General features: G+C 32.3%; 3 protein-coding genes across 4 annotated transcripts; 1 reads left to right on the forward strand and 2 right to left on the reverse strand.

Annotated features, from left to right (window-relative positions):
- The first annotated feature begins 1,007 nt into the window (after positions 1-1,007).
- Positions 1,008-9,342, forward strand: LOC147066376 (asparagine synthetase domain-containing protein CG17486). 2 transcript variants are annotated; one of them, XM_085956191.1, is made up of 9 exons: positions 1,008-1,145; positions 1,225-1,545; positions 2,858-3,038; positions 3,287-3,492; positions 4,896-5,302; positions 5,387-5,558; positions 6,098-6,339; positions 8,381-8,616; positions 9,200-9,342. In XM_085956191.1, the coding sequence occupies exons 1-8, from the start codon at positions 1,074-1,076 to the stop codon at positions 8,574-8,576; spliced, it is 1,797 nt and encodes a 598-aa protein (XP_085812317.1). In that variant the 5' UTR covers positions 1,008-1,073; the 3' UTR covers positions 8,577-8,616; positions 9,200-9,342. The 2 variants fall into 2 exon arrangements, with proteins under 2 accessions (XP_085812317.1, XP_085812316.1); XM_085956190.1 differs by lacking the exon at positions 9,200-9,342 and having other exon boundaries at positions 8,381-8,719.
- LOC147066377 (uncharacterized) lies at positions 9,333-12,744 on the reverse strand. Its single transcript, XM_085956192.1, has 2 exons — positions 12,454-12,744; positions 9,333-11,962 (listed from the first exon to the last, which is right to left on the reverse strand). The coding sequence occupies exons 1-2, from the start codon at positions 12,571-12,573 to the stop codon at positions 10,973-10,975; spliced, it is 1,110 nt and encodes a 369-aa protein (XP_085812318.1). The 5' UTR covers positions 12,574-12,744; the 3' UTR covers positions 9,333-10,972.
- A 2,571-nt stretch (positions 12,745-15,315) lies between these two features.
- Positions 15,316-27,487, reverse strand: drongo (Arf GTPase activating protein drongo). Its single transcript, XM_085956193.1, has 6 exons — positions 27,301-27,487; positions 24,219-24,653; positions 23,889-24,019; positions 22,035-22,097; positions 21,281-21,411; positions 15,316-15,867 (listed from the first exon to the last, which is right to left on the reverse strand). Exons 1-6 carry the CDS (start codon positions 27,462-27,464, stop codon positions 15,817-15,819), a joined length of 975 nt encoding a protein of 324 aa, XP_085812319.1. The 5' UTR covers positions 27,465-27,487; the 3' UTR covers positions 15,316-15,816.
- Positions 27,488-27,663: the final 176 nt, after the last annotated feature.

Raw genomic sequence — 27,663 nt, forward strand, 5'->3', positions numbered from 1 at the left:
TTTTAAAAGTGGAATTATAGTACAGCGCCTCCAAAATTATAGTATTTGGAGATAAAATATAGTACGCGTTGTCATCTGTTGAAAATGAAAATTTTCCCAATTTTTCATAGTCGGCTCGTTTTTATTAGGAAAAATATTTCGTCGCGGGCCGCAGGTTCCCAAATTTTCACGGTCGGCTTGTTTTTTTTAGGAAAAATATTTCGCCGCGGGCCGCAGATTTCCAAATTTTCGAAGACCACTCGATTGCGAAATGGCAAATGCAGAATTATAGTACTTTTATATAAAATTATAGTACGATTTTCAAAATTATAGTATTTTGGGCGTACTATACCTATTTTATATCGTACATAGTACGCGGACCAAAATTATAGTACAAATACTATAATTATAGTACGGTTGGCAACACTGATCTGTCAATACATAATGCAACGTTGCCGATTAAATTTCAATATAATTATAACCTACCTACCGGCTACTTTACAAAAATCTAAAATATTTGGTTTCATTCAAAAATAATATTTTTACGATTCATAAACACATAAAGTTGATTGATGTTGAAATTATTTATTTGTGCATTTATCAACTTTCTTTTTCAGCATTTTGTTTTTTTTCATAAAAAAATATTGGAATGAATAATTATTTGAACCTAGTCTTGTAGGGTGGTGGTGGTAGCCATGAATTCAATGTACCTACGTATAATATTAATTCTGTACCTTATTCCTACGTTTTTTATTTTATTTTTTTTAGATATAAAATTGTATTATATTCATTCCTTTCTTATATATTCCAGAAGTTCTTTAATTGAATTAGAATAAAAAAAATAATGATCATTCTATGTATATTTTCTTAGAAGTTATGAGTATTCGTTAAAAATAAAAATTGTTTTTTGGCTCTCCTGAACAATTGGCTATTTGGATTTGCATCCGTCTGCCTCTGAGGTACAGTTATTATCTATGATCAATGTCACTTTTCAAAATAGTTTTGTTTATTGTTTATTGTTTGACTTTGACATTCAAAAATAATTATTGTGCGTGCGGTTGTCACTTTTTGTTTAGGCGTTTGTCATTTTTAAAATGTGTGGGATTTTTTGTAAAATACATGGCTGTCAGTCGCGGGGTCACTCAATTCAGTCTCATTTTGATACAGTATGTACACATACTTATATTACGATCATTTCAGTGCACCTGCAAGAAGTATTTCACACAAAATTTCAACTATTTCTAGGATCCCAAACTTTTCAATCTTCTGCAATCCCGGGGACCCGACACCGCCAGTGTTAAATTGCTACATTATAATGGTCACGACTACGTTTGGAACGAATATGACACGCAGATCGGAGCTGGTCACGATGTTTCACCGCAGACAAATGATTTTGTAATAGAAATGAGCGGAAGCACATTGTGGATGCAGGGGCCGATGCCGACAATTCAGCCGGCTTTGTCTTCAAAAGGTGCACTACTTATGAATGGAGATATATATAATCAAAGTTGGAACAAAAATCATTCTGATACAGAGGAGTTATTGATGCGACTCAGTTCTACGCCGGTAAGTCTTCATTCGTATGGATTACTAATGTGATGGGTTTCCAACTGTACTCGTAGAAGTTATAGTCGAGTAAAAGAAACAATCCCCAGACAAATATAGTCATCCAGAGGTACATAAGAGGTGGAAAACATCCCGACAGGTAGATGGATTGACAAAATACAAATTATGCTGAAATACAATGGAAACTTAGGCACAGGAATGACAGAAATGGAATTAGTTAAGACTGCTTAGAGGAGTCTTCATCCAGCAGTGATTTTATGATAATTGTCATGAATGCCTTATCATGTTTTGTAAAACAAAATATTGTTCTAAGTAATTGATTTAAGTTTTGTTTTATTCAATTCGAGTTGTTTTCAGGAACTCTGGTTTAGACACTTTTTAAACATACACCTGACACTTACTCGGTGCTCGAAATTAACTGGAGCGTAGAACATGGAAAAATTAAAAATTGCATTCCAATACAGGAATTGTTATGAAAATATTACACTTACTTGACATATTATCTTTTCTTAAAGTTTAATAAGAAACTTGACATATTTTACACCCCTATTTTTTTCAAACAATAATAAGATTTTGTATTTTATTGGTGTACACATACATGAATGCATGTTAATATTGGTTGCTATACTTAATTAATATAAATTCTGATTAATAAGAGTTATGTATCATTACAAAATATTTGGGTTTAGTGATCCAGGTTTCCCCTTCTGACATCTTCAATGTCTGTGGATATTTGCCATGCACTGCTTATGTGGCATACTCAAATCTTAAATAGGTGTTAATGTTATTGGTTTTGTCCGTCTGGTAGGTAGGTATAACAAAAAAAGCACACTTAAATATTTTCGAAAAATTATAGTAAATTTACATATTAAATAATATGATAAGTGCCTGAAGTAGGTAATCTTTTATGGGTCTAGGACGATTTGGCACCGGGACAACTGGACGCCACGCAATTCGAAAATAAATAGATTAATTAAGAATAATTATATTTAAATTAATATATTATGATTTAATAGTTAGTGAGAATTTAAATATGCACACGTAAATAATGATTTAATCGTGCATATGTTTAAGTTCCAACGAAATAAGAGTTTTTTATTTTTATATAAAGCCTTAGGCATGGTAATTTTCAATCCGCAATAAAAAAAAAATTATGTCTTGACAAAGCTCTTGAGCAAAATGAATTAAAACTACGAAGTAGTAGATAGAAACTGATTAAAATTCCTCGTCTACGTTCTGTTTACGTATCTATGACAGTGCGGCGTCCAATTGTCCTGGCGTCCAGTTGTCCCATTCCCTCTTTTATTTGTAGGAATCATCATTGGATGCAGAAATCTATATCCTAGAAGTATTAAGATCTCTAGAAGGGCCGTTCGCTATAGTTTACTTGGATAAAACAAATAAAAAATTGTATTTTTGTAGAGACCGATTGGGAAGACACAGTTTACTTATTTACAAAGGTCAATATGATTGGATTTTCAGCAGTGTTCTGGGTAAGAATTTATTATAAACACATAAGATTTAATAGTATAAAAAGATAATTTGCCACTTCAATTTCTCAACAGACTTTTTATAAAAATCATATATTAATTAAATAAAAAAACCCATTTGTGAATTCTACTCGGTTGGTGGGATTCGAACCTGACCCACCGACCACAAGTATGGTAACCTTTGAAGCATTATTCCTATATGTCAATATTATAAACAATTATATTATAATGTATGATGTGTATTTTTTTAGGTAGAAATTATGTAAATGCCGTAGAGCTGCCTCCTAGAAATATATACGCTCTCGATCTGGGAAATTATACATTGCACAGATATTTGTGGACAGAGTCATCAAATGAGTCTTTTGAGAAACAAACATTGGAGAGCTGGTTTGTATCCTTAAAGGAAACTGTAAAATCAGAAGAATTCATATACTCTACAACTCCGATTAATGAAGAAGTAATCATTTTCTATTGATTTATTTAAAAAATCTAATATTGATTACCTAATGATTCTAAATTCTAATTGTTGACAAGAGTTTTTATTATTCCACAGGAATCGATTTTGGTAATCCGAGTCTCGGCTTTGGGCATAGTATGTATACCAGTGGCGAAGGGTGGGGGTAGACTGTTCAGATCCAACATAAACAGTGCACACTAAACTTTGTCAGACATACTTATATTGAACTAAAAATACAAATTCTGATGGTGTTGGTTAGTTTTTAAGGTTTAATTAAACCCTGCTTAAAGCAAACTTCCCTCTAATTTTTACAATGTGTGCGAGGATCATTAACTCGTCTAAAAATATGAAATCATCAAATTATTATGATACGAAGACAAGATGCTTCATAACTTTGCACGCCGGCTCTAGGATGAAAATGATATAATATATTCGAAAATTATATTTTTTACACATAATATGTATTATGCGAGGTTATCAGGCAAATAGGCGTATCAGTATAGTAAAAAGTTCAAAGTTATAAAACGTATACTATACCTATCTAATAAGTAAGTAATTATTTTCATGAAAATTGTGCATACTATATTTTTATAGGAAATGCCACGTTTTTCTCATTTACATGATGTCAAAATATTTGCGGCGAAAAGGATAGTGTGCTTTAAAATTTCTTCAAACCGAAAGTAAGAAGACTAACATAGAATAATGTGAAACATAAACATGCAGGCATATTATTACAAATGTGCACAGATTTACATTATCATACCTAACTAGGTATGAGATGTAAAGTAGTATGTAATCACTTAGCAATAGTATCAATTTAATAATTAAAGTAAGCTCATTACTATAAAAAACAAAAATCTGTCAATACAAACCTCCACTCTGTGTGGAGGCCCATATGATCGTATTAGGATCGGACATGGTCGAAAGAAAGAAAAAAAAAGAATTACTATATGATGTTGAAAATTTTCTAATACTTGTTCTTGTGTGGGATTTTTGGAATCTTTTAATCACGTGTTAATTTTGATAAACATTAATGACCCCAGCAAACCACGCCTGGCCTTAATCGGGCATATCACAGGACTGTATGTTTGTATGTGAAACATTAGTATTTTTTTATTACTAGGAATGTCTCAGGGCCAGTTACACAAGACAGGTATATAAACAATAACAAACTTTAATCTTTTGTCAGTTGTATAATTTATATCATATTCTATGTTCATACGTGAAGTCTGAAGATATCGAATGGAAAAACCTGGGTCGCTAAAACTGATTCCTAGGACAATACAAAACTCTTCAGTTAGAATTAAAATTCATTTTCTATGAAGTAACATCATTCAATAGTATTTATTTGTTAATTACCTAATAATATGTTAATAACTATGACAATTTTATATTATTTTCAGGATTCAATCATTTTGGAAAGAATAGAAAAATTAGCAGAAAATATGAGTCCAATAAAGTTTTTTGAAAATGTTTTATTAGAACCGTCGATAATTGAAAAGGTTCATTTGCTGATTCAACATTTATCCAATAGTATTAATGTTAGAATCGATACACAATCGGGATATTGTATGAAATGCGTAAAAACTTTAGTGAAATGTGAAAATCATTCCACTGTCGGGATCTTGTTTTCAGGAGGCTTGGACTGTACTGTTATTGCTGCTTTAGTTCATAAACATTTACCTCCTGACCAATTTATAGATTTGTTTAATGTAGCATTTGAACGGACCGTAGGTGATAATTTTGAAGTACCAGATAGAATAACAGCGAAGCAATCATTTCAAGAGTTAAACAAACTCTTTCCTAGTAGGTAAGGTTTTATAGCTATCTACAAGCAATACATAATAGAGGAAATATGATCGTTTTGTATGAAATCATCTTCTTTTTCTTATAGGAGATGGAATCTATTAGAAATCAATATTACCCTTAAGGAATTGCGGGAGAAACAAATGGACATTATAGGAGATTTAGTATATCCGAATCAAACCATACTTGATGAAAGTCTCGGTTCTGCGTTGTGGTTTGCTGCTCAAGGAAAGACTGAATCCTATGCATCGACTTGCCGGGTGAATATTTTTACTAAATTACAATTAAAGCCCACCAGATAAAACAATGTCAACAAAGTTATATTTAAACTTTTGTTGATTAATAAATCAAAATCTAGGAATCCTCTTCATAAATTATTTATCAACTCTAGGTCGCTGTCTAACCTTTACTTTACCTTACACTTTATTCTACCTCAAGATATTTATCGAAATATAGCTGGATAAACAATAGTCATAGTGAATTTTAAAACAGATTTTTTTACATACAGCAAGAGTCAATGCTCATAGATGGCATACTACATCAACACCATTTTTTCCCAGCGCCCTTCAATTCAAAAATTATATGAGTTCATTTGTTAGAGCTGACTACCAATTGACTTTTTGTCAGCCATATAATGGTGGACTTTGAGTGCAAAAACTCACAGGATAATATAATTTTTTTTATATTTGAAGGGTGTCCATGACTTATCGGTCAATCAAAATAATGTTAATTTCTTTACATACCTGATGTCTTTAACTGCTCTTGAATAACAACGGTTCAAATTTCCATCTTCCCTCAGGTTGTCTTGACAGGAATGGCTGCCGATGAACTCTTTGGTGGATACACTAGACATAGAAGGGCATTTAAACGGGGAGGATGGGTTGGCCTTGAAAATGAACTGCAAATGGATTGGCAAAGAATTGCATCGCGTAATCTCGCAAGGGACGATCGAATAATTGGACACCATGGCCGGCAGCCGAGAATGCCTTATCTAGATGAAAACTTTGTTAAATATGTTCTAAGTTTAAAACCTTGGGATAGGTGTGTAATATTCTGATAATTCAAAATCTATTACTTTTAACTGTAGTGTTCATATATTATAAATGAGTGACGTGCGGTTCATACACGCCCTAATTATTATTCCAAGCTATTCATATAATAGTATAAGTATCCTTAAAACCAATAAATTTAATTACATACTGGTGTTTAACATGCTCTTTGAAAGCATCTTTTTCATGGTTTGCAAACAGCAATGCAGCCCATTACTTGGACAGTAAGTAACGTCAATGCGACATTTTTTTTTAAATCTGTTGTAGGATTCAAAAGAGCATGCCCAATCTCAAAAGACCACATGCCAGTGGCGAAGGCTGTGTAGATCCGACATAACATATTTGTTTTCATTGAACTAAGAATACAAATTGCAGATGGTGTTGGTTAGTGTATAAGATTTAATTAAACCCTGCTTAAATCAAACCATAATAGATATTAGATAAAAAATATTCTTCTATCTAGAAAATATACAAGATTATACTGTTAAATCATACACAACTTTATATATTTTATCTAATATCTATTATGGCTTGGTTTAATCGAATTTTAGAAACCATCTGTTATTTTTATTCTTAGTTCAATGAAAACAAATAAGTATGATTTAAAAGTGTGGATTATTTTTGTCAGATCTCCACAGTTTATCTCTACTCTACTATTACGGTCTGGTCTACGTAGGGTTCATTTGAATTTTAAAAACTAACCAATTCCATCTGCAATTTATATTCTTAGTTCAATGAAAACAGTAATAAGTATGACTAACAAACTATAGTGTGCCCTAATTATGTCGAATCTCCATAGCCTACCTCCACCCTTCGCCACTACCACATGCCATTGATATATTATTTATATAATATATAAGTATGTATATTTTTTTAATTCCTCTCATGTGTAATACAATATGTATATTTTTTGTGATCGTAATGATAAGCTTGGTGTAAACTGCCATGGAAATATTGTAAGTATGATAATTCAGGTGCTCAGGATTGGGATAGTGTATACGTCATATTCGTGTAAGACTGTGACTATAATTCGTAATGGAGTGGTCGGAAAAAAATTTTTAGCTCTCATCAAACTATATCAAAACAATATGGTATTGTGAAATCCTCTAGACGCTAATACATACCTGAATTTTGTCATTCAATATACAGATAATAGCCTTACAAGCACCAGGGACAAATTTCAAACAAATATTTCAGACTGGTAAAACTATTACTGGTGACTAAAAATCTTAAAGCTTGAGCCGATATAGCCTTTCGGAATTGATTATCTTTTATTTGGATTGATGGTGCTACAAACTGAGCAGATGCTCAAATTTTTATGAAGAAATTCGCATAATATTTCTGTAATGCCAGCTCAATTCTTGAGATTTTGTGTCCAATAGTAGAACATCATTATCCCTGTTTCTATCAAATAATGGATGAATATGAAAGAAGCACTTGCCATTAATTTAGCCGACATGTTCGCTTAACATTCAGATAAACATTGCGGAGCGACTGTGTTCGCAAAGCACGTCTTCATTTGAGCATTTACAGGTTCGCGTTCCGCTACTCGTTCGCGAACGTAGTGGATACGCAGCTTAATATGTAAGGCTTTAATTTTTTTATGTTCGAAATTCGCATAATATTTCTGTAATGCCAGCTCAATTCTTGAGATTTTGGGTCCAATAGTAGAACATCATTATCCCTGTTTCTATCAAATAATGGATGAATATGAAAGAAGCACTTGCCATTAATTTAGCCGACATGTTCGCTTAACATTCAGATAAACATTGCGGAGCGACTGTGTTCGCAAAGCACGTCTTCATTTGAGCGTTTACAGGTTCGCGTTCCGCTACTCGTTCGCGAACGTAGTGGATACGCAGCTTAATATGTAAGGCTTTAATTTTTTTATGTTGATGTTTGCACACCAATAGTTTTTGCAGATCATTTACTTTAATATCATATCAAATTGGGATGTCTTATTATCACAGGGGTTTCACAGCTGCAACCTTAATTGAAGGATTTAATGATATATTTTTATTCTGTATCCTCAGGTGTATCCCAAGTGAGAAGTGTGAACAAGGAATTGGTGATAAAATGCTTCTACGACTGGCAGCTTTTCATTTGGGTCTGAAATCTGCAGCATTTCTTAAAAAAAGAGCTATACAATTTGGGTCGAGAATCGCAAACAAGAAAGAAAATGGCAACGATATATCTCAAAGAATGAAAAATATAAATCTAGATTTGTGATTGAAATAATTCATTCACCTCACAATTTTTAATTAAGCAAGTACCTATTTCTGTGGTCTGTATATCAGTGGCGAAGGGTGGAGGTAGGCTGTTAAGATCTGCCATAAACAGTGCACATTAAACTTTTTCAGACATACATATTTGTTTTCATTGAAATAAGACTACAATTTACAGATAGTGTTGGTTAGTTGTTAAAATTCAATTAAACGCTGAGAAACCAAGCCATAATAGCCAATAGTCCAAAAATACATGTTTATCTATAAAATATCTAAAATTATGCAATTAAATCATACATAACTTTGAATATTTTATAAATAGAATAATGTTTTTTATTTATTATAGTTTGGTTAAGTCAGGGCTTAATGCATTAAAAAAAATAATCAACAATATGTGTAATATGTATTTTTAATCCAACGAAAACAAATAACTATGAATGAAAAAGTGTGCACAATTTTGTTGTATTGCCCAAATTAGACCAAAACTATTATGGTTTCGTTTAGACATGGTTTAATTGATTTTTAAAAACTAACTAACACCATCTATAAATTGTAGTCTTAGTTCAATAAAAACAAATACATGACTAAAAAAATTTAGTGTGCACTATTTATAGCGAATCTTAACAGCCTACCTCCACCCTTCGCCACTGCTGTATATAGATTGTCATGTGCGTATGAAACGAAAGTTTGATTCAAAATGAATCTACTTACACCTATGTTATGTAATCAATGTCCATGAAATTTTATAAAAATATATGTTCATACAATACAAAATTATTATATTTTATTTCTAACTAGAACAAGATAATTACCAACCCAATGAAGTTATCATTCATTATTCCTAGAACTGAAAAACTATGTTAAATTGAATCAGTGGCGCACATGTGAAATCCACGGTGAAGTAGTGCCAAATATCCATACACTGAAAGAACAGAAATAATTGTTTATCTTCTTTTTTGACATGTGGTACAAGAATCTCACTCAGTTTGTAAAAAGCACAATGAATTTGAGTATTATAAGTTTAGGGGCGGCAGGTTATATGAAAGTATGGTGAAGCAGGCAAGTATGGTGAGGCAGGCTGGTAATCAATTTGCGGCAAAATTTCCACGTTAACATTATATTATATGGGTACGTTATAATGACCAAAGCAAATCCTCCGTGATGCCCTGCATTTTTTTTATCACGTCACTATTTCTTGTAAGTTGTCGGTTATTGTTGGCTTGCTTCAGTCAGTTGTATGAGTGTCCCGATTCCTTGCCTCTCTTTTTATTTAATACCTCTATGGGTGGCCCTATCAAATATACTAGTTTGTGCAAGATTTCTGGATCGCACCCTCGATGATGAATGACATGGAATCACTAACATTTTTTTTTTCCGACCATGGTCTGACCAGAGTGGAGGTTTGTATTAACAGATTTTGTTTTTTACGAGAAATGGATGTCAGCCACTTGCTCAACCTATTAGGTCCATACTCTGACTCATACACAAACTGAAAAACAATTCATGTGTACTTGCCAAACCCAGGATTCGAACCTGGGACCCACGGCGCTATAGGCCAACGCTTAAGCCGCGCGGCCATCGTGGGTGTTTACTAACATTTAAGTTAGGAAAAACAATTTTATTTGGTGGTAGGTGTTTTCTTCTCTGGTTCTGCATAGTATCAAAACCAGGGGTCATATGACGAGATGACAAGAGCACAGCATTCCCATGTCACTATAAACATATCAGAGGATGACACTGCATTTCGTGACTTAAGACCCCCGTGATTGGTATGAGTGCAGGTCCACTGAGCTTTTTCATGTAGCAGATGATAAAGTGAAAATCGCCGTATCAGATGATAGCTGATCTTCGATAGGAAATGTGACAAGAAGAAGCGTTTCTTGACACTCATTCCAGTTGCTCACGAGATGTTTTGTAAACTTAGAGAAATGTTGATAAACGGTTCCAGTTGTCAAATCCTTCCTTACCAAATTGTAGTGGGCTCAATCAGAATAAATAACAGCAAAAACAATATTCACAGATTTGGAATAAACAAGCCAATCAAAAGTTTTCCCATTTGGCATTACTCTTTGAATGTGTAAACATATTGGGAAAGTAATGTGATTACATGGTATACGATTTGTTAAAAATTTGCATGCAAGATGTGTTAGATCTTTGTTGATTTTCACGAAAAGTATGGTTGCATCAGTCGCACCGCCCGTGTATAAATATTTGGATAAGAAATATCATTTGCTTTTGTTCACGTCGGAACTAATACCACATTTATTTTATATCAGTAAAATGGCAACAACTATTAATGAAAATATATTAATTATTTGATTGGCTTAAACTTAAACAGGCTTTCGAATGTAACAAAATAATAAGGTGTATCAATGCATCACGTAGTGTATTAAAAATAAACTAGGCAGGCACACTGATATTGTCGGATTCGGAAGATTTACATTTAGTCCTGTTGTGTTTTCGCAACCCACTATGTGAGGTATAGCTTTTGGAACACAGCTTGCAGGTATATGGTCTCACACCGGTATGAGTTCGCATGTGCGTGTGAATGTCCGCCGAACGTTTAAATTTTCTATCGCATCTCGGACACGGGTATTTCTTTTCGTCACTGTGTATTCTCATATGCCGTGATAAGTCCTGATTCTTCGTAAACGATCTTGCGCATATTTCGCAGATGTAAGGTCTACTCCCCGTGTGCGACCGCATGTGAACGACTCTGTGCTCGGCTCGTGTATACCGTTTTGGACAAATCGGGCATCCAAATAATTTCTCATCGGAATGTGTCAGGCAATGTTTCTTTAAGACGGATTTCAGTTTAAAGAATCTTCCGCAAAATTCGCATTGAAATGGTTTAGCCGGCTTTTGTAATTTATCAAAAAATGTTTCCGATTTCCAGATCCTCTCCTTCAGTTGCTTTAACGTAGTCGTATTTCGTAATAATTCATGCGATATATTGATTTTGCCGAGTTTACGATGCTTACCAAGTTTATTGCTACTGTCAATGTTCTCGTTTATTTTCCTTCCTCTCCTACGAATAGCGAACTTAGTGATGGGTTTGCTCAGTGCTTCTTTGCATTTATGAGCTTTCTCCGGTTTACAATTCAAAGGAGTCAATAATTCAAAATTTGAATCCACACCGTCATTGGAGCATTCATCTTCAGATTTGATTCTGTCAATTTCGGTTTTAACCGCCATTCCTTCATCTTCAATTATAATCTCAGTGACCCCCGGTTCCTTTTTAATTTCTTTGTTGGCGAACAAATGTGTCTTGGTAGCTTCTATCAGTTTCCTTTCAGTTTCTTCACATTTTACTTTGAATTCATAAAATTTTTGCAATTTCGATTCACACTGATGGCATATTGATGAAGGAAGATTATCATCTCGTGTTATCTAAAGAAAAAAGAGCTCTTATTAGTTCCAGTAATTCTTTTCAATCAAAATATAGTGACATGTAAAATCTTAAATTTTTAATTAAACTATATTGGAACCAGAAGGTTATCCGTAAACGAAAATCGCATGGACTTTTGTACTGTGACATTTTCTGTTCATGGAAATAAATTTGCAATAAGTTATATTATAGGCATCTGACCGTATCCGTGTTGAGTATGTCACACAATACAAAACCATGCGTGATTCCTGTCCATTGATATGCTCTAGGTCTAAACAGATACAATATTGTGAAACTAAAACTTATATCCAGCAATTAACCTAATACCTATATAAGATATCGAAATGATTGTACAATTATATTTTATTAATAGTAAGATATAATAACTGTCAGAATATAGATGTAGGGTCAGAGTAAATAGAATGATTAACTATATAATGATATTACAGTTCTGAGTTACTACCTACATTATTAGATGATTATTTAATGATACCTTAACATGTGTGCATGCCATAGCTTTGACATCTAATCGAATTCCCTCTTGCACTTTAAAAATAGAAGTAACTTTTGATGTATCCATACATAGACGACATACACCTTCCTCCTTTTCCATTTTTAAACGTATGCCTTGTCTCAAAACTTGTAAATATTTTAAATAATAATATAGCTATCGTCGATCAGGTTGATAATATTTTCCTCATGATTAAAATTAATTCACTAACGCCGAGAAAATAATACCAAATCAATTATTTGACACTTAAGTGTTTATGAGTTTTATGACAGTAAAGAAGCCAAGATACCATAGACTAATTTTCACATATTATCTATTAAAATTCTTGTAATCATAGACAAAAGAATCAGAAAATGTAATCATAGGCGAGTTGAACGTAATTTTAATGGGTAATATGCAACGACGTCGATTATGAAATACGTCATTGGTAATATGTAATTATTTAAATATTCTTTATACCTTAGTTATTTACATGAATTGTATTATTTAAGATTTTGGGTCTTTTTACTGGTTCTCCGCCACCGCCTGTCAGTGGGCGCAGTGTTGCCAACCGAACTATAATTATAGTACATTTTGGTTCGCGTACTATTAAAAAAGTATAGTACGTCAAAAATACTACAATTTTGAAAAATGGAATTAGTTGAATTCGCCGGTTGTGCGAATATACCCCATTGCTTTAAAAAGTTGTCTATATTGTCGATGTTTAAAGTTCCGTAAAATGTTCATACTTCAATCACAGCAAATCGTAATAACGTGAAGCAAGGGACATAGTAAGTAAATCCTATATAATATAAAAAATATAAGATCTCAGTGTGCGATATTAGTCTATGGACGTAGTCTTGCGTTGTATAGGTACTCTAACATAATAGTTATTGACGGGGGCCGGCGTTAGCATTTTTCGGTCGTAAGAGATATTTAAATAAAGCAGGGCATCGGAATTTTTCGAATTCTCCGTTATGTTTATGTGACAAACAAAAAACTTACATTTTCAACACGTCCTATAATTTTTGCCGAAATACTCAAATGACTTGGACCGCGTACTATAATTCGATGACAAAAAGATAACTGAATTCCAAAATGGCGACTGACAGATAAAGACGGCGGAGCACCAGTAAAAAGCACCAAGATTTTTCCAACACGTGTGAAAATGGTTCTGAAATATTTTTTATCGCCGCACTGTCAAAACATTATGTTGATGTCCAATCTCTTTGACAATAATACCTAGGAAAAGAACTGAAGAAAAACCTTCTATAGAAAATGTTACCTAAATGTATGAAATTGAAACAAAAAGGGCCTCGATTGAGTCAGCTACAAGTAATTTTACATTCTAAGTGGTATTTCACTATAATTTCAAATTAATTCAATTAATTTACATTGGTAAATGATCTACATATTGCCAAAATCACTTCATAGAAATAAAAAGATGGTAGGTATTTAATTAAATTTAGTTTCAATTTGACATTAAAGCAGACATTTGAATACTGATAAAATTTAATTATAAATAGTTATGAAACATTCAATTTTATGTAGGTACCTACCTATCTAAAATCAATACATTGACCATTCTTTATAAAATGAATAATCACGTAAAATACGGAGAAATGTAGACATAGTAATGTAAATAAAGCAACATACTTCAAACCAGGACTGTGATGTGAATGGTTTTAGCACTGCTAATAGAAGAAAATAACTTGTTACCAAAACAACCACACATACAATTTTATTATTTGATTCAAAAATCAAGCTGCCTTCAAAATTCCTAATACGAAATGTGAATATCATTATTTCTCCTGAAGTAATTGGATGCTTGTAATTATCTTATTAGAAAAAATAGTACTTAATTGGAAAAAAATTTCATTGCAATTAGGCAAGTGGGTTATGTTATGGTTGGTCCATTTCAACTAGATTGAATGATGCATTATGTTGTCTCAATCCCTGAATTCTATAAACTACCAAGTGGAAAATCACAAATTAAGCTACGTGTAACTTATAGGTTTTAGCGTTAGTTTCTTTTTTCTATCAGATAGAAAGAAGAAGCAGACATCGTCATATACCACAAACTGTGAGATGTCTATGAAATGCACTGTCAAAGGTCATACTAACATAATTTAAATATTAATCACAATATTCTATTTTTAACCAAGTACCTACATAAATAATATATGTATATTTTTTTAAATAAATCTAATGTAAAATTCGTTGTTTTCTTCTTCAATAATAATGACCAAGAATTATAATAACATTTTCACGTTGAATCTATTTTATTTTGATAATAATTAGTACGATGGTTTTGGTCCTGTCACTTTCTGCCTGATGTGCTCGCGATCTCAAAGATTGAGGCCCCCTGGTATAGATTTAGTCACACTGATACGATGACCAAAGAAAATGTCTACATCTGTGACGATGATGTATTTACAATGTGTGTGTTTCTTAATCTTAACGAATTCTAGTTTGTGAAACACTTTTATGCACAAATATGACTTTGATCAATGGTGCCCTGTCATCTATTCTATCATCTACTGAGAAAGTTTATGTGTATGTTGACTGTCATCACAATAATAAACACATTTAACTAGAAAACTAAAATTCCCCCGTTTTTTACTTTCTGTTTTTATTTTCTACTACGAATTTGTAAATTTATCATTCACGCTATGTCATTATTTAATACATGTACCTATGCATAGATGATAATAAAATTGTGTCAAAATTAGAATTAACTACCTACACATATTTCTTTCATAGTGTAGTGGACAAGGTAATTAAGGAAGTGTAGTAAACTATTTCACCAAATATGAATATTTTATAACGGTAAAAAATCAATAGTCAGGGAAAACAGCCAAACGTAAATAATGCACGCTTATTAATAAGTAGTAATACTTATGAAATTGCTTGTTGCGGCAAGTGTTATTTATTTTTTGAACAATAAGTTACAATATAATAACAATTTTATGACAAATATTACACATTAGATATCTTATATAACTATTTAAAAATATATTCAGATGTATAATTTGGCTAGGTAGATTGGTTACGTAAATATTACTCAATTCTAAGAACTTTTTATACGTATAAAATCAGAAGAGAGCGACTAATACTTATATAGGAAAAGTGGAGCTTAAAAATTAAAAAAAAATCACTTACGAGTGTAGCAAAATGAGTCATAAAATAAAATATTCTATCAATACACAATAATCAACTTTCTGGTGATACTAGATTAATTCAAAAATATATTTGTATCGACAGCAAACACGCTATCAAAGGCATACATAATTATTATTAGTTTTTAAAGCGATAAAGTCTTTGAGAAAAGGTCACTTTGGATTGACTGCTAGACCAATGACTAAATCACAGAAATGGGTTCTTTGATGGTCCTGTAGGTGCGACGCCGGATCCCACCTGAAAACATCAATCAGATAAGAAAAATTAGTTGAATCTCAGCGCACTGTACATGGTATCCAATTCCATAGCCTAGTGAAGATATCATCGCATTCTTTGAACAAAGTATTATACCTACGTTCCATAATAAGGAAGTAAAGGAGTAACGTTAACCGACACATTACAAATTATTCATTTATACCTACCACATAAAAAAATTACAAAACATGGCTACAAAACAAAACAAATAAAATATTAATGTACCTAGGTTAGTCATGACTAGACACCGGACATCTGGAGTCCTTTTTTTTTGGGACGGACTCGAATATTACAACATTTTTTAATTAAAAAATGCGTTAATAATTTATGGAACCTATGTTTTTCAGAAAAATAAGTTGTACGATGTAGTAGGTACAATGAAATATGAAATAAATGATATTGATAATATGTGCAAGAGACTTTATCGATACTTAATTATATAGAAACGCTGCTATTAGTAGATATACTATACTATTTAGAGAAATTAATGAAGCGCTTACGTATAGAGTGGAAGAATTAGTTGTTAATAGTAATATCTATAATATTTATTAATATTCCACTTTTTATATACCTATTATTGAAATCAAAGTTTAAAATTTCTACTAAACTACTTTTATTTTCACTATCAAATAACAAATCACACTTGCTCCCATAATGAGAAGGACCTGACAGCTAGTGTATTATTAAAATCGTACCAAATCTGAATGATTTCGTATATTATGTTGATACTACGAAAATATATAATATGAAAACATATTATTATATTATATGGATTTATGGATAGGTAAAATGGGGAATATCGGACCTACGTGGTTAATGAAACCCTTTAGAAAAAGTTTCGTACGAAAGATACTTCAAATCGTACTTTTGTGTTTCAAGCAAGTGGTTGGACATATTGAGATATTCAATTTTAATATATAGGTACTGATGTTGTAATGTTTTTTTTTGACATTTTTATAGGCTATTTTCAAACACTTTATATTCATCATGCAAAATATGTAAGTACATGCGTTTTCTGTTAATTGCTACTCCCTAATACTATAAATTATATATCATAGTATTATTTGAATGAAATATATAAACCCGATATAATTATTTATTTCGGAAGTTATCAAAATGATACAATCATAATTAGTCGACATTGATACATTGTGTATATAGTACCTAATACCATTGATAATAAATTATTTTATCAAGAAAATATTAGATATAAATAGGTATAACACAGTTGCAGTGCCTACCATTTGCCTTAACAAGTTGGTTCTAATAGTTCATTGCTTTATCCAATCTGGGAGTTCACACATGAAACTATAATTTGATGTTATAGTAATATGGTAGAAAAAACAAAAAAAACTTAACCTGCGCGTTTGTTAACTGATCTACATATTTTCTTAAAATCCGAGATCACTTCAGTTTTGACGATTATGGATTATAGCTTAAAATTGTTTATTTGTTTTTATTTAGTGAGTAGGTATATTTCGTGATATTTCACATTAGCTGGTTCCATTTTTTACGGGAAATGACGATTTAACGGGCTTACCTATTGAATGTATTAATAGTATGTAATATATTCATTACGGGTTTTCACAAACACTTCAGATAATCAAAATTTGTTTTTTTCTTGATCCTTAGGTAAGAAGGTTTTAACAATCTTTTATTATGTCAATGTGCATTTACGATCGGTGAGTGCGCATAGTGCACGAAGAAGCCAGAAGGCATAAGCCGGGTCGTAAATAATGACTAATAGAATACCTAGTACAAAACATAAATCAATTAGAGTTTATTGATTAATATTTTTGCCACTCGTACCCGTTAGATATAGGGACCATTATACCACTTTCCTCTAGAAGGTATATAAGGTACTTTTAAACACTTTGTACATTTTGCATTTTTGTTTATTGTTATTAAATCTTAGTTGATATTTCTCTTTTGACTTATTAACTTAAAAATAACAACAATGGATGAAATATAATATTTCTAAATATTATAATATGTCACATATATAATATTGTGTAAGTATATAATATATAATTATCAAGCCTCGATAGCGAAGGCTGCGTGACTAGCAAATGCACTTACGACCTATGTAAACCTGCCGTTCATATTGTTTTAAAAGCACATTGCATTGTTATTTTTTTAAGATTATCCTTTGCTTTGTAATTTTATTCTTGTAAATCCACGGTATTATAGATGGTTGCACTATTATATCTAAAATGTAAACATAAATTTATATACAATATTGGTATATACTACAGCTGATGATGATACATACTATCGTATGGAAAATAATTCATTTTTAAGTTGTGGACTTCTTGTACGTATCATGCGACAAAAGCAATAAAATCGTCTTCAAGTTTTTGTCATTGGTCGGGAACCTTTTTTGATACATACACCTACGGCAGGTGAATTTTAAACACAGCAAATTTTTCACAGTTTTGAAGTTACGCTATTTCTTAATGTATATAAATCAGTCATTTAATAAATAAGGACAAATATCACCAACAAGTTAGTTCAAGTAAACAATCGACTCCCACATCCTCTATACTTAATTGACTTTTTATGCAATAATATGTACCTACCTATATTTTGTACTGTTATTCAATTGAAAATGTCCATTAGGATAAAATCGGTTGAATATCAACATTATGGAATAAATGTGGAAAAAGTACGAAAGTACATATTATAAAGTGTTTTAATGAAATATGTATCTAGGTACCAGTCGTTTTATGTGATGAATAGTTTTTTACACTTTATAATATGTAAGTATTTAAATCAAATACATAATATAATCATATATCAGATAATTACTTTTTAATAACAACATTTAAATATAATGCTAATTATGTTGAATGGCCACCTAATCGGCGCGCCTTTAGCGTACAATGTATTAAATGGGACGGCGGGACTTTTTTTAACGTTACACACCTACAAACTTACCTGTAGAATGGCCAAAAATGGAACTACGAATTACCATAGGACGCCATTTTGAAAATTTCATTCGAATGTCAGATTTTGTCCAGTTACTAGTCTTGATTGGGTAGTTTTCGACAATGGCTCCATTTTTTTTGTAGTACTTATTCCACTTTTAATCAATAAATTAGGACCGGTTTCGTACGCCTCAGAGGGACATTTTTCAACTGAATCTTCCCTTGTTCGGTTGAAAATGTCCCTCTGATGCGAACGAAACCGGTCCTAATTTATTGATTAAAAGTGGAATAAGTACTACAAAAAAATGCGTTTTATTAAATTAAACAACAATAAATATTAACGTAATACAATGGCTAAGTGAAAATCTGAAGCAATATTATATTGAAAAACCTTTAGAAGAATGCAATTACGGCGTACGCAATACATAATATTGTAATAGTAGGTTCAAACGAATATTTTCAGGGATGTCTCGCATCTACAGATGTACGCCACTGGTATTTTGAAGATGAAATTTCTTACGATCGATTTGATGAAATTCTTCAATGTCAATAGTTTATAATCAAATAGACCAGTTTGGGCAGAGCATCCTCAAAATACTTAAATATCTAAAGAAATAAACAAGTAGGTATGTGACTTTTTTATCGATATGTAGGTACGGTATTGTTGCTTGGTAATACTAATAGGTATCAATATGATACATTTAGAACATAAAACGGGTCAGCGGACAAAATCTTCCAATATTTGTATTTATATTAGTGGTAGGTACGCAAAAGCTATTCGATATTTAATTATGAAAAAACATATTCTACACGCAATTTATAAAAATGGTTTACCATTACTTACCTGCAATAAAACAAACCATCAATTTTGTAATGCGACCTTTTTAATTGCATTTTGCGAATTTGAATTCGTTTGTCGTGGCCGCAAGTCGCGTTATAATATTGGCAAGACAATTATTTTAATACCAATAATTACCATCGCACCTGAGCTGCCAGAAAAAACAACTGACAAATTGTAGAAATCCATACTAAGAATCATTTGGGCAAAAGTCTCCTTAGGATATTGGATTCGTCCACCATTTTAATGTGTTTTTTTATGGGTTGACGGTTAAAAACTTTAAAGATCCGGCCTTTAGTCATGACACATTTAATGACTAGCTGCTATACAAAGGCCATAGTTATTTATTTATTCATAGGTATTTTTTCCTATGACTCAGTACATTGCTTGGCTAGATAAACATAATTTTGATATCATATCCGTATATCATAAAAAAACAATTTTATTCAATTTCAGAAAATACTTTCATTCATAGTTATTAGGTACCTACATATTTTCAAACCAATCATTTTGAAGACACTTTATGACACTTTATTTATGCAGAGACAAAAGCAGTTCGAAATTACATAATGCATATTCTACATGCAACAACAATCAAAATGTTTTCGTTTCTCATCATAGTAAAAAATATATATTTATACAAATATATTGAGAGCTTATGAGGTTCAGAGAGTCAGAGGTTGTCAGTTTTGCAGTGACATGCAAATCAGGTTGTTCATTCTTTTGTTTGGTGGATGATCTTTATATGGAGGGTGCTAAGCCAAAAAGATGTTAGGGGACACTATAATGAAATGAGTTATTTATGGGGTTAGATTATTTAAAGTGTCGAGAATTATTTCTTAAGAGAGTATTTTCGGGCAGGGTAGTTGTTGAAAAATATATTAAATAATATGACGAAACCGACAAAATTCTTTTTTCAAATTGCGCTGGTGTCATATAGTTGTAAATTGTCACTGTGTAAGCAATGTTGATACGTATATTGAAATGCATAATAAATTTATCACTTCACTACATTATTTATTACCTACCTTATAGATTGAAGGAATATTATATAAAAAAAATGACTTCAAGTTATCAACATGGACTAAATTCCAAATGAGGCATAAGGAAGAATCTTGGTAAACTATAATTCGGACATAGACATAATAAAAATATTTACGTACATGGTTTGACTTCCCTCTGGGAATATTTTTTGAAAAGACATTGTTAATGAATATTCCATTTAATGTACGTAGTTAGCGCCATCAGGTATTAAAAAAAAATGTCACCTCCATGCGCAGAAATAAGCCTTTATAATGTCTATTAGAGTGCAAATTAATGATTTATAGAAAAAAAACCTCCAGTGTTTAGACTGTTTTTTGACATCAATGAAAGATTTACACAAAAAATATGAATTTCGTCACATATTATAATGTGATTCACTTGTTTTGAATAATTATGCTATATTTTTTCCAGGTTCGCTTACCAATCAAACACCTCGCTTATCATGGTGCCCTGATACTTTATGATACTTATATGACAATTTTCCTCTCGCATTCCATTCCTTTAGGTGATTTAACGCTACTGGTTAATATTGAAAATTTGCTAGCTCGGGTTACGAAAATAATATATTCTATATAGGTGTACTTACTGCAAAGGGATTTGAATATCCGAGAGTATTTCCGTTGACTGCCAAAGTATTCGTAGAGAAAGGATTCTTAGATATGTCAGATGAATAGTTCATGTCGAATGGATTGACAGGTACGGCTGTATTTTTGTTATCTGTAAAAAAAAATGAATCACCGGGTGTTACGGTATTATGAATAGCATTGAGCACATTGTGTAAAAACCAATTTGGTAAATAAATTTCATTCGGTGGACTCAAAATTTTGAATGTTAGTCATTTGCTTGAAATAAACAATGTTAGTAATTATAATAATGTAATCAATTCCGTGACATTTTTCTATAAATAGAAAAAAATTACACTAAACAAATAGTAGGTATATAATTATGTACATCTAAAAACTCTGCTAAGACTAGTCTAAACAGGATCAATCAGCATGCATTAGAGCATTATCACAAAAATAATACATAAATAGACTAACTAATCATTAATAATATTAGAGGTCATTGAATATAAGGGTCATTTGAATTTATATTTCTGCTTATTTTAAAGACGTAGTAGTGTTCTGTTTATTTACTACATGTAACTATAATCATTTTTTTAATAAATATTAATTAGTGTCTATATTTAAAAATACACTTTTTTTGTCGTGTATACATACATCGTTTCAAAACTGTTTAGACCAACATAAAATCAATGATTTACAATTGAATGAGGCAACAAATTTACCACTAGATATTATTATGACCTATTTAAATACATTAAATATTGTGATATTTACCGTTCGTTTGACCCTGTTGTCTTAATGCAAAATCTAAATCGGCCAATGCAGCATATCTGTCATCTGAAAAGCAAATACATATAACAATGAAAATCTATTGTTACAATATTATGTTGTTGTTTTTATTTATTAAAACGCAATTTTTATGTAGTACTTATTCCACTTTTAATCAAGAGACATTTTCAACGTCCCTCTGAGGCGGACGAAACCGGTCCTAATCTATTGATTAAAAGTGGAAGAAGTACTACATAAAAATTGCGTTTTATTAAAAAAAACAACAATACAATGCAGTTCCAACATGAATTGACAGTTAACAAAATAAAACAATATTATGTACCTAGAAAATGTAAAAGTTTTTATTTCTATTGATAACATATTATTCACAATTTACACCCAAAACCACATTCTATCAATTTCAGTTAAATTATAAATTGGACTGCGTTATGTTTCTGCGGATCATGTGATATTTATTCGAAATGGCAATTACAAATTTTACCTTTTTTTAAACATGTCTGTATTGTTCTTAATTCAAAATGGATCTATTTATTTGCCTATTTGAATTTGAGCGTTTTATTAACAGGTGTCGCTCATAAAGTTCTAATTACACCAGAAGACTCAACCAGATTCAACGATCCACACTGATCGTCGACTTTAATTACCGATTATACGGAACAATTCAGTTATCAACCCAATCGAGTTGACACTTGATTTGATTGGTTCATAGCGGACGCTCGGTTGCTAGTGTTGAGAATTATAAGCAAACCAAAAAACATCTATTAGTCAGCTTCGCGGCAACACTAAACAGTCTTCCCTCATATGTTGTTACTTTAAATCCCAACGGAAACTATTGTACATTACATTTATTTGTCGCTGCTTGTATTTACTAGCATATTATTTTTGTGTCGTACTATTCTTTTCTTCGTATCCTTTGCCTCATTATTACCGGCACACATTACCTCATGATTTCGTACTGTCTATTAAAATGATGAATAAAGTCAGGTAACCTATAAAAGTCCATCAAAAGCAATGAAATAACACGCCATCGTTTTCAGTAATTTTTGACCCGTCACCAATCAAAATATGTCAGGCTAAAGTACATTCTATTTTGGCCACAACTCCCAAGTAATGATAAAAAATGACATTTCGCGATCAGGGTTGATCATGGTAGACGATCGGTGTGAGAATCTGCCGATCTAATGAGCTTAAGATTTTTAGTGGTGAGATTTGGTATTTTTATTATGGTTATTTGGTAAAGCCTCTTTTGCCAAACCAACCCCCCCCACAATTTTTTTTTCTCAGCTGTTTTGAAATAACACAATTATTTTTTAATCCTAGGGTCATTATTCGTGTGGCTGCGTTGCCTTAGGTCCCAGGCGTCTATTAGAAGGCCTAAACTAATTCAAATGTAATTAACCACACTGCCAGCAGTAATGTAGTTTCTTTTCCGAGTATACAATATTCATTGTAAGAAACCTTGGATGATTTTCAATAAACTCAGAAGGGGTAAGGACCGGTTCGGTGAACTCAAGAAATTTTGGTACTGTTCGGTTATCAGGAATACAGCGGAAAACACACTTTGAAAATAGCCTATAAACTGGATTATTTGTTAGGTTAACCTAACCAAACCTAACCTATACTAACCCAAACGAACAAATAATCCAGTGTATCGGGTATTTTCAAAATGTGTTTTCCGCTGTATTCCTGATAACTGAACAGTACCGAAATTTTATATTATCATCATCAATCAATTAATGCATAACGCAGTCCAATTATACATAGACACCATCTTAATGGGTACCTGTGTTTTCTAATTTCGCTGGTGGAATAAAAATAATGCATTTTTAATGAACTTACGTGTTACAGTATTGGAATTTTTCATATCAAAATTAGCGAATGTAACTTGATTCGTAGGTACTGGGGGTATCAGATTATTGTTCACTTGACTAGAATTGAATATATCAGCGGAGGCGAAGTCGACCGGGAATCTAAAAAAATGTTTTAATGGAATAATAAAATAATATGTCTTGATGTTTTACAAGTAGAGATGTTTAATATTAGAATAAGTATATTATATGGTAAAAGAATGATTGTGGATCGGCATGAACAGCGATCGGAAAACTGTGTCAAATCTTAAATCTTGACGTACGGGTGTACAAATAGATACATACTGCGATTAATTATTACCTTGGACATGAAGCGGGTGCATCAAAACTCAAAGAAGCAGAGTTAGAGGACAGCATCGGCGGTTTAGCGATACTAAAAGCTGATTGTTGCACTTGGGGTGCCGAAGCAATCTTGGGCGGAGTCAATTTGGTTGATGAGCTGTTCCAGATGCCGTTATCTTTTGGACTCACATTCGGAACTGTGGGCTTATCTTTTAATTCTGTCGGTTTTCTCGGTACATCAGGCTCCAGATAATATTGTCGTTTTTCATATTTACATGACATAAAATCCTTTATGCTTTGTTCGTCTTTCAGTACGGGCAAGTTTCCGTCGTATAGGGCCAGCCATATCGTTTTGCAATAATCATTGCCCTGACTTTTTATTTGAAGTATTTCTTCGGGGGTGAAAGAGGCCATAGAGATTGATTTTACCCGATGAGGTGGCGTCAAGCCACGCCTAAAATACGAAATAAAATAAGAATTTAAAAGCATAATATATATTTATTCGCATCTAGAGAGAATTTAGATTGCTCACTCTGTTTGGCAATTTTATTTTAAAATATTACATACATATTTTTTTACTAGGATTGAGTGGGTTTGTCCGATATAAGGTTTTATTTAAAATGACCAGACTGCACACTTGAAAAAATTGGTAACATCCGGCCTGTCATGTTGACCACCCACGATTTCAAAAACTCTCAACAGAAAACACTTTGAAAACCGTAAAAGAAGACTGCGGGTGATAATGGATTAATTACATCTTGTGTCTCATGAATTCCTTCACATTGTCTTGACAAACACATCTTAACACAAATAGACTAAGAATTCTGCTTAATTATCAAATACATGAATGTTTTGGATAGTCTGAAGAATTTCTTGTGAATCCTCTACAACACCACGATAAGGTCGTAACTTCAACTGTTGCAGTGCCTAAACAATAGATCCACTCTCAAGACTGTTGTATCCTTTCAACATCCCGTCGAAGATCACTGACCTCAAGGTCTCCTCGGCGAACCGTGAAGAAGAGGCTGAAGCACAAGGCTTCAAGAGACAATAGCATTTATTCAGAATATGTGGTCTGTGGGAGAACTAGCAGTAGCCTAGAGACTGGGGGTTCTACAAAAGGGGAGAGATTCACTCGACTGCGACAACTAGAGGTATCACGCTCTCGAGTGTTTCTGGGATATTCCTGGCACAAATTCTTCTGAACAGAATTAGACATCTTGTATTGGATGGCTTGTGTTTAGAATAGAGCAATTTCATCCCAGGAAAGTTCCACTCGGAGCACATATCAACATACATACAGGGTGTCGTGTGGGTCCGGTTGGAACCCAATTGTAATCCACATCAGTAGTCATGCATACTGAGCAATTGTGCCATTTCTTATAATCGTTATGATGAACTTTAAGCATAAGACAGTCATCCCCACTGTAAACTAGTTCAGTACATCTGAATCTGGCAACGATCAAAACCATGTACAATATCAAATTGGACACTAAAACTCCTCTGCGAATTTACTGTCTGCCTGTCAAGTTAGTGGCTAGGTTAAAAATACTTAAGTGACACACTATTCGGTGCTGGTAGTCTTCCAAGTGAACTTGGCATCCGCGTAGGCATCAGGGTAGACACTCAACCAACTCACAAGTTGCATTGAAGTCAACATGTATTCTGTGAGGGCTAATTGCCACTTGTTTAACGCTTGCTTGGTTGCGTGTAACCTGTGCTCCTGTACACCTGTGAGACATGGTATCTGATCAAGGCTTAAGACTTTTGGGTTTTGATAATGAAGATGAATGAATCTTGGGGTTACACTGATACAACCAAGTCTCAAACACTTTGAGTTCGGGAGCAGTCGTTGAGTGACGCATGGAGTGTCACGAAGAGTAATTCATGTGACTGGGACATATACTTAGGATGCCACTCAATAATGTGACACTGTGCCACCTTTCCCCTACAGTGCTGTTACAAGAATGATCCATATGCTGTCATGGCAAGAGACACGGTACGTGGCGTTGAACCAAGAGATGTCGTGACCTTGTGTTATGCTCCGGATCCTAGAGCGTTACATGGTGAAGGAAGGAAGTAGATAAGTTTAGAAGGTATTATTATTTGAGTTATCATGCTGTTTTACCTGTTAAACAGTATTTTATTTAAAAATAAATTGACATCTTAAATGAAAAAAACCTGAATCAATAAAATGGCTAGTAATGACTAAACAGGATGGTGTTCTCAATGATTCGAGATAAAACTAAAATAAGTTAGCATGTTTTCGAAACAGTGAGGTAGTTTGAAAAAAAATATTTTAATGGATATAACTTTAAAATAATAACACACCAAGTATTTTACATTATTTGAATTAATATATACATTTTATTGTGTTTCCTAACCAAATTACTTCAGTCCTTGGGATCATTGCATGAATTAAATAGGTGACCTCAATATTTTTAGCATAATACACTTTCTAAAATTATTATCAACAGAATTTCATGGACAGTTAGTTATACATGAACAGGAAACAGTTTTCACATATCAGTGTATTAATTTATGTTTAATTTTCGCGAATAGAAATAATATTTTTATTGGCGTATTAATATTTTAAACAAGGATAATAACCATCCCAATTAAGTGCAGTTAAAGCATTGATTGTAATAATGTTAGATACGCCCTACTATGTGAGTGTTATTATAAGATATCGTATCCTTTAAAAATTGAAATAAATTTTATAATAGTCGGCTAGGAAATGATGCTGATCATTATAAAGATGCTGGTTGCAAATCAATAGTTAATTAAACATGATATTACAGTAGCGAGTTATTGTAGTTATATTTATCTGAAAACGCGATCGGGGTTTTATTATAAATAAATTCTAACCAGTTGAATAAACAATAAAAATATAATATATTATTATCCGTGGGAGGGGCTAATTAAATGCCTAAATTTCATTACTTTACTGTTATGCACATGCTAATAAACGCGTATAGAAAATATACAATCGAATCAAAGTTCAAATCCTCATAAAAGGACTGACAGGAGATAATAACAAAGGAAAGTCAAACTTTCACAAGTTATAAATGGAAAGTATATTATTTAAAATGCATACTTACAGCATTCCCGAGCATTTAGAACATATAAAAGAACCAATTGTCATATTGACATAGGTCGGGCCTCGTTGGGAGCAGTCGAAACAGTTTTTATTTCCATTTTGAGTGATTAATTCACGTAAAATTGTTAAATTCTTGTCATCCTGTTTCTTTTTGGCAGCAGCCATGTTACTTATTTAGTCACAGCACTGCTACCAATTCCACGAAACGAAACAAAATAATTAATGAATCAACTATATATGGCTACCTATTATTATTACTTTTCTACAAATTAATTTACAGCGTTACCATAGACACATAATTCTTCGTCATTTTACAAACAAAATGAAAGGAATTTTTGTCCTATCACTAAAACTCCAATTATTA

This window comes from Rhyacophila brunnea, unplaced genomic scaffold (genome assembly GCF_057557595.1).
Source record: "Rhyacophila brunnea isolate RB1 unplaced genomic scaffold, BYU_Rbru_1.0 scaffold_5, whole genome shotgun sequence".
NCBI lineage: Eukaryota > Metazoa > Arthropoda > Insecta > Trichoptera > Rhyacophilidae > Rhyacophila > Rhyacophila brunnea.

Coding starts and splice junctions, on each gene's coding strand:
- LOC147066376 (XM_085956191.1), top strand. CDS start 1,074: ATGTGTGGGATTTTTTGTAAAATACATGGCTGTCAGTCGCGGGGTCAC. Junction 1,146..1,224: donor TTCAGTCTCATTTTGATACA/GTATGTACACAT, acceptor AACTATTTCTAG/GATCCCAAACTTTTCAATCT. Junction 1,546..2,857: donor TGCGACTCAGTTCTACGCCG/GTAAGTCTTCAT, acceptor TTTTATTTGTAG/GAATCATCATTGGATGCAGA.
- LOC147066377 (XM_085956192.1), bottom strand. CDS start 12,573: ATGGAAAAGGAGGAAGGTGTATGTCGTCTATGTATGGATACATCAAAA. Junction 11,963..12,453: donor TGGCATGCACACATGTTAAG/GTATCATTAAAT, acceptor TTTTTTCTTTAG/ATAACACGAGATGATAATCT.
- drongo (XM_085956193.1), bottom strand. CDS start 27,464: ATGGCTGCTGCCAAAAAGAAACAGGATGACAAGAATTTAACAATTTTA. Junction 24,654..27,300: donor TCTAAATGCTCGGGAATGCT/GTAAGTATGCAT, acceptor TTCGTATTTTAG/GCGTGGCTTGACGCCACCTC. Junction 15,868..21,280: donor GATATTCAAATCCCTTTGCA/GTAAGTACACCT, acceptor TGATGTTTTCAG/GTGGGATCCGGCGTCGCACC.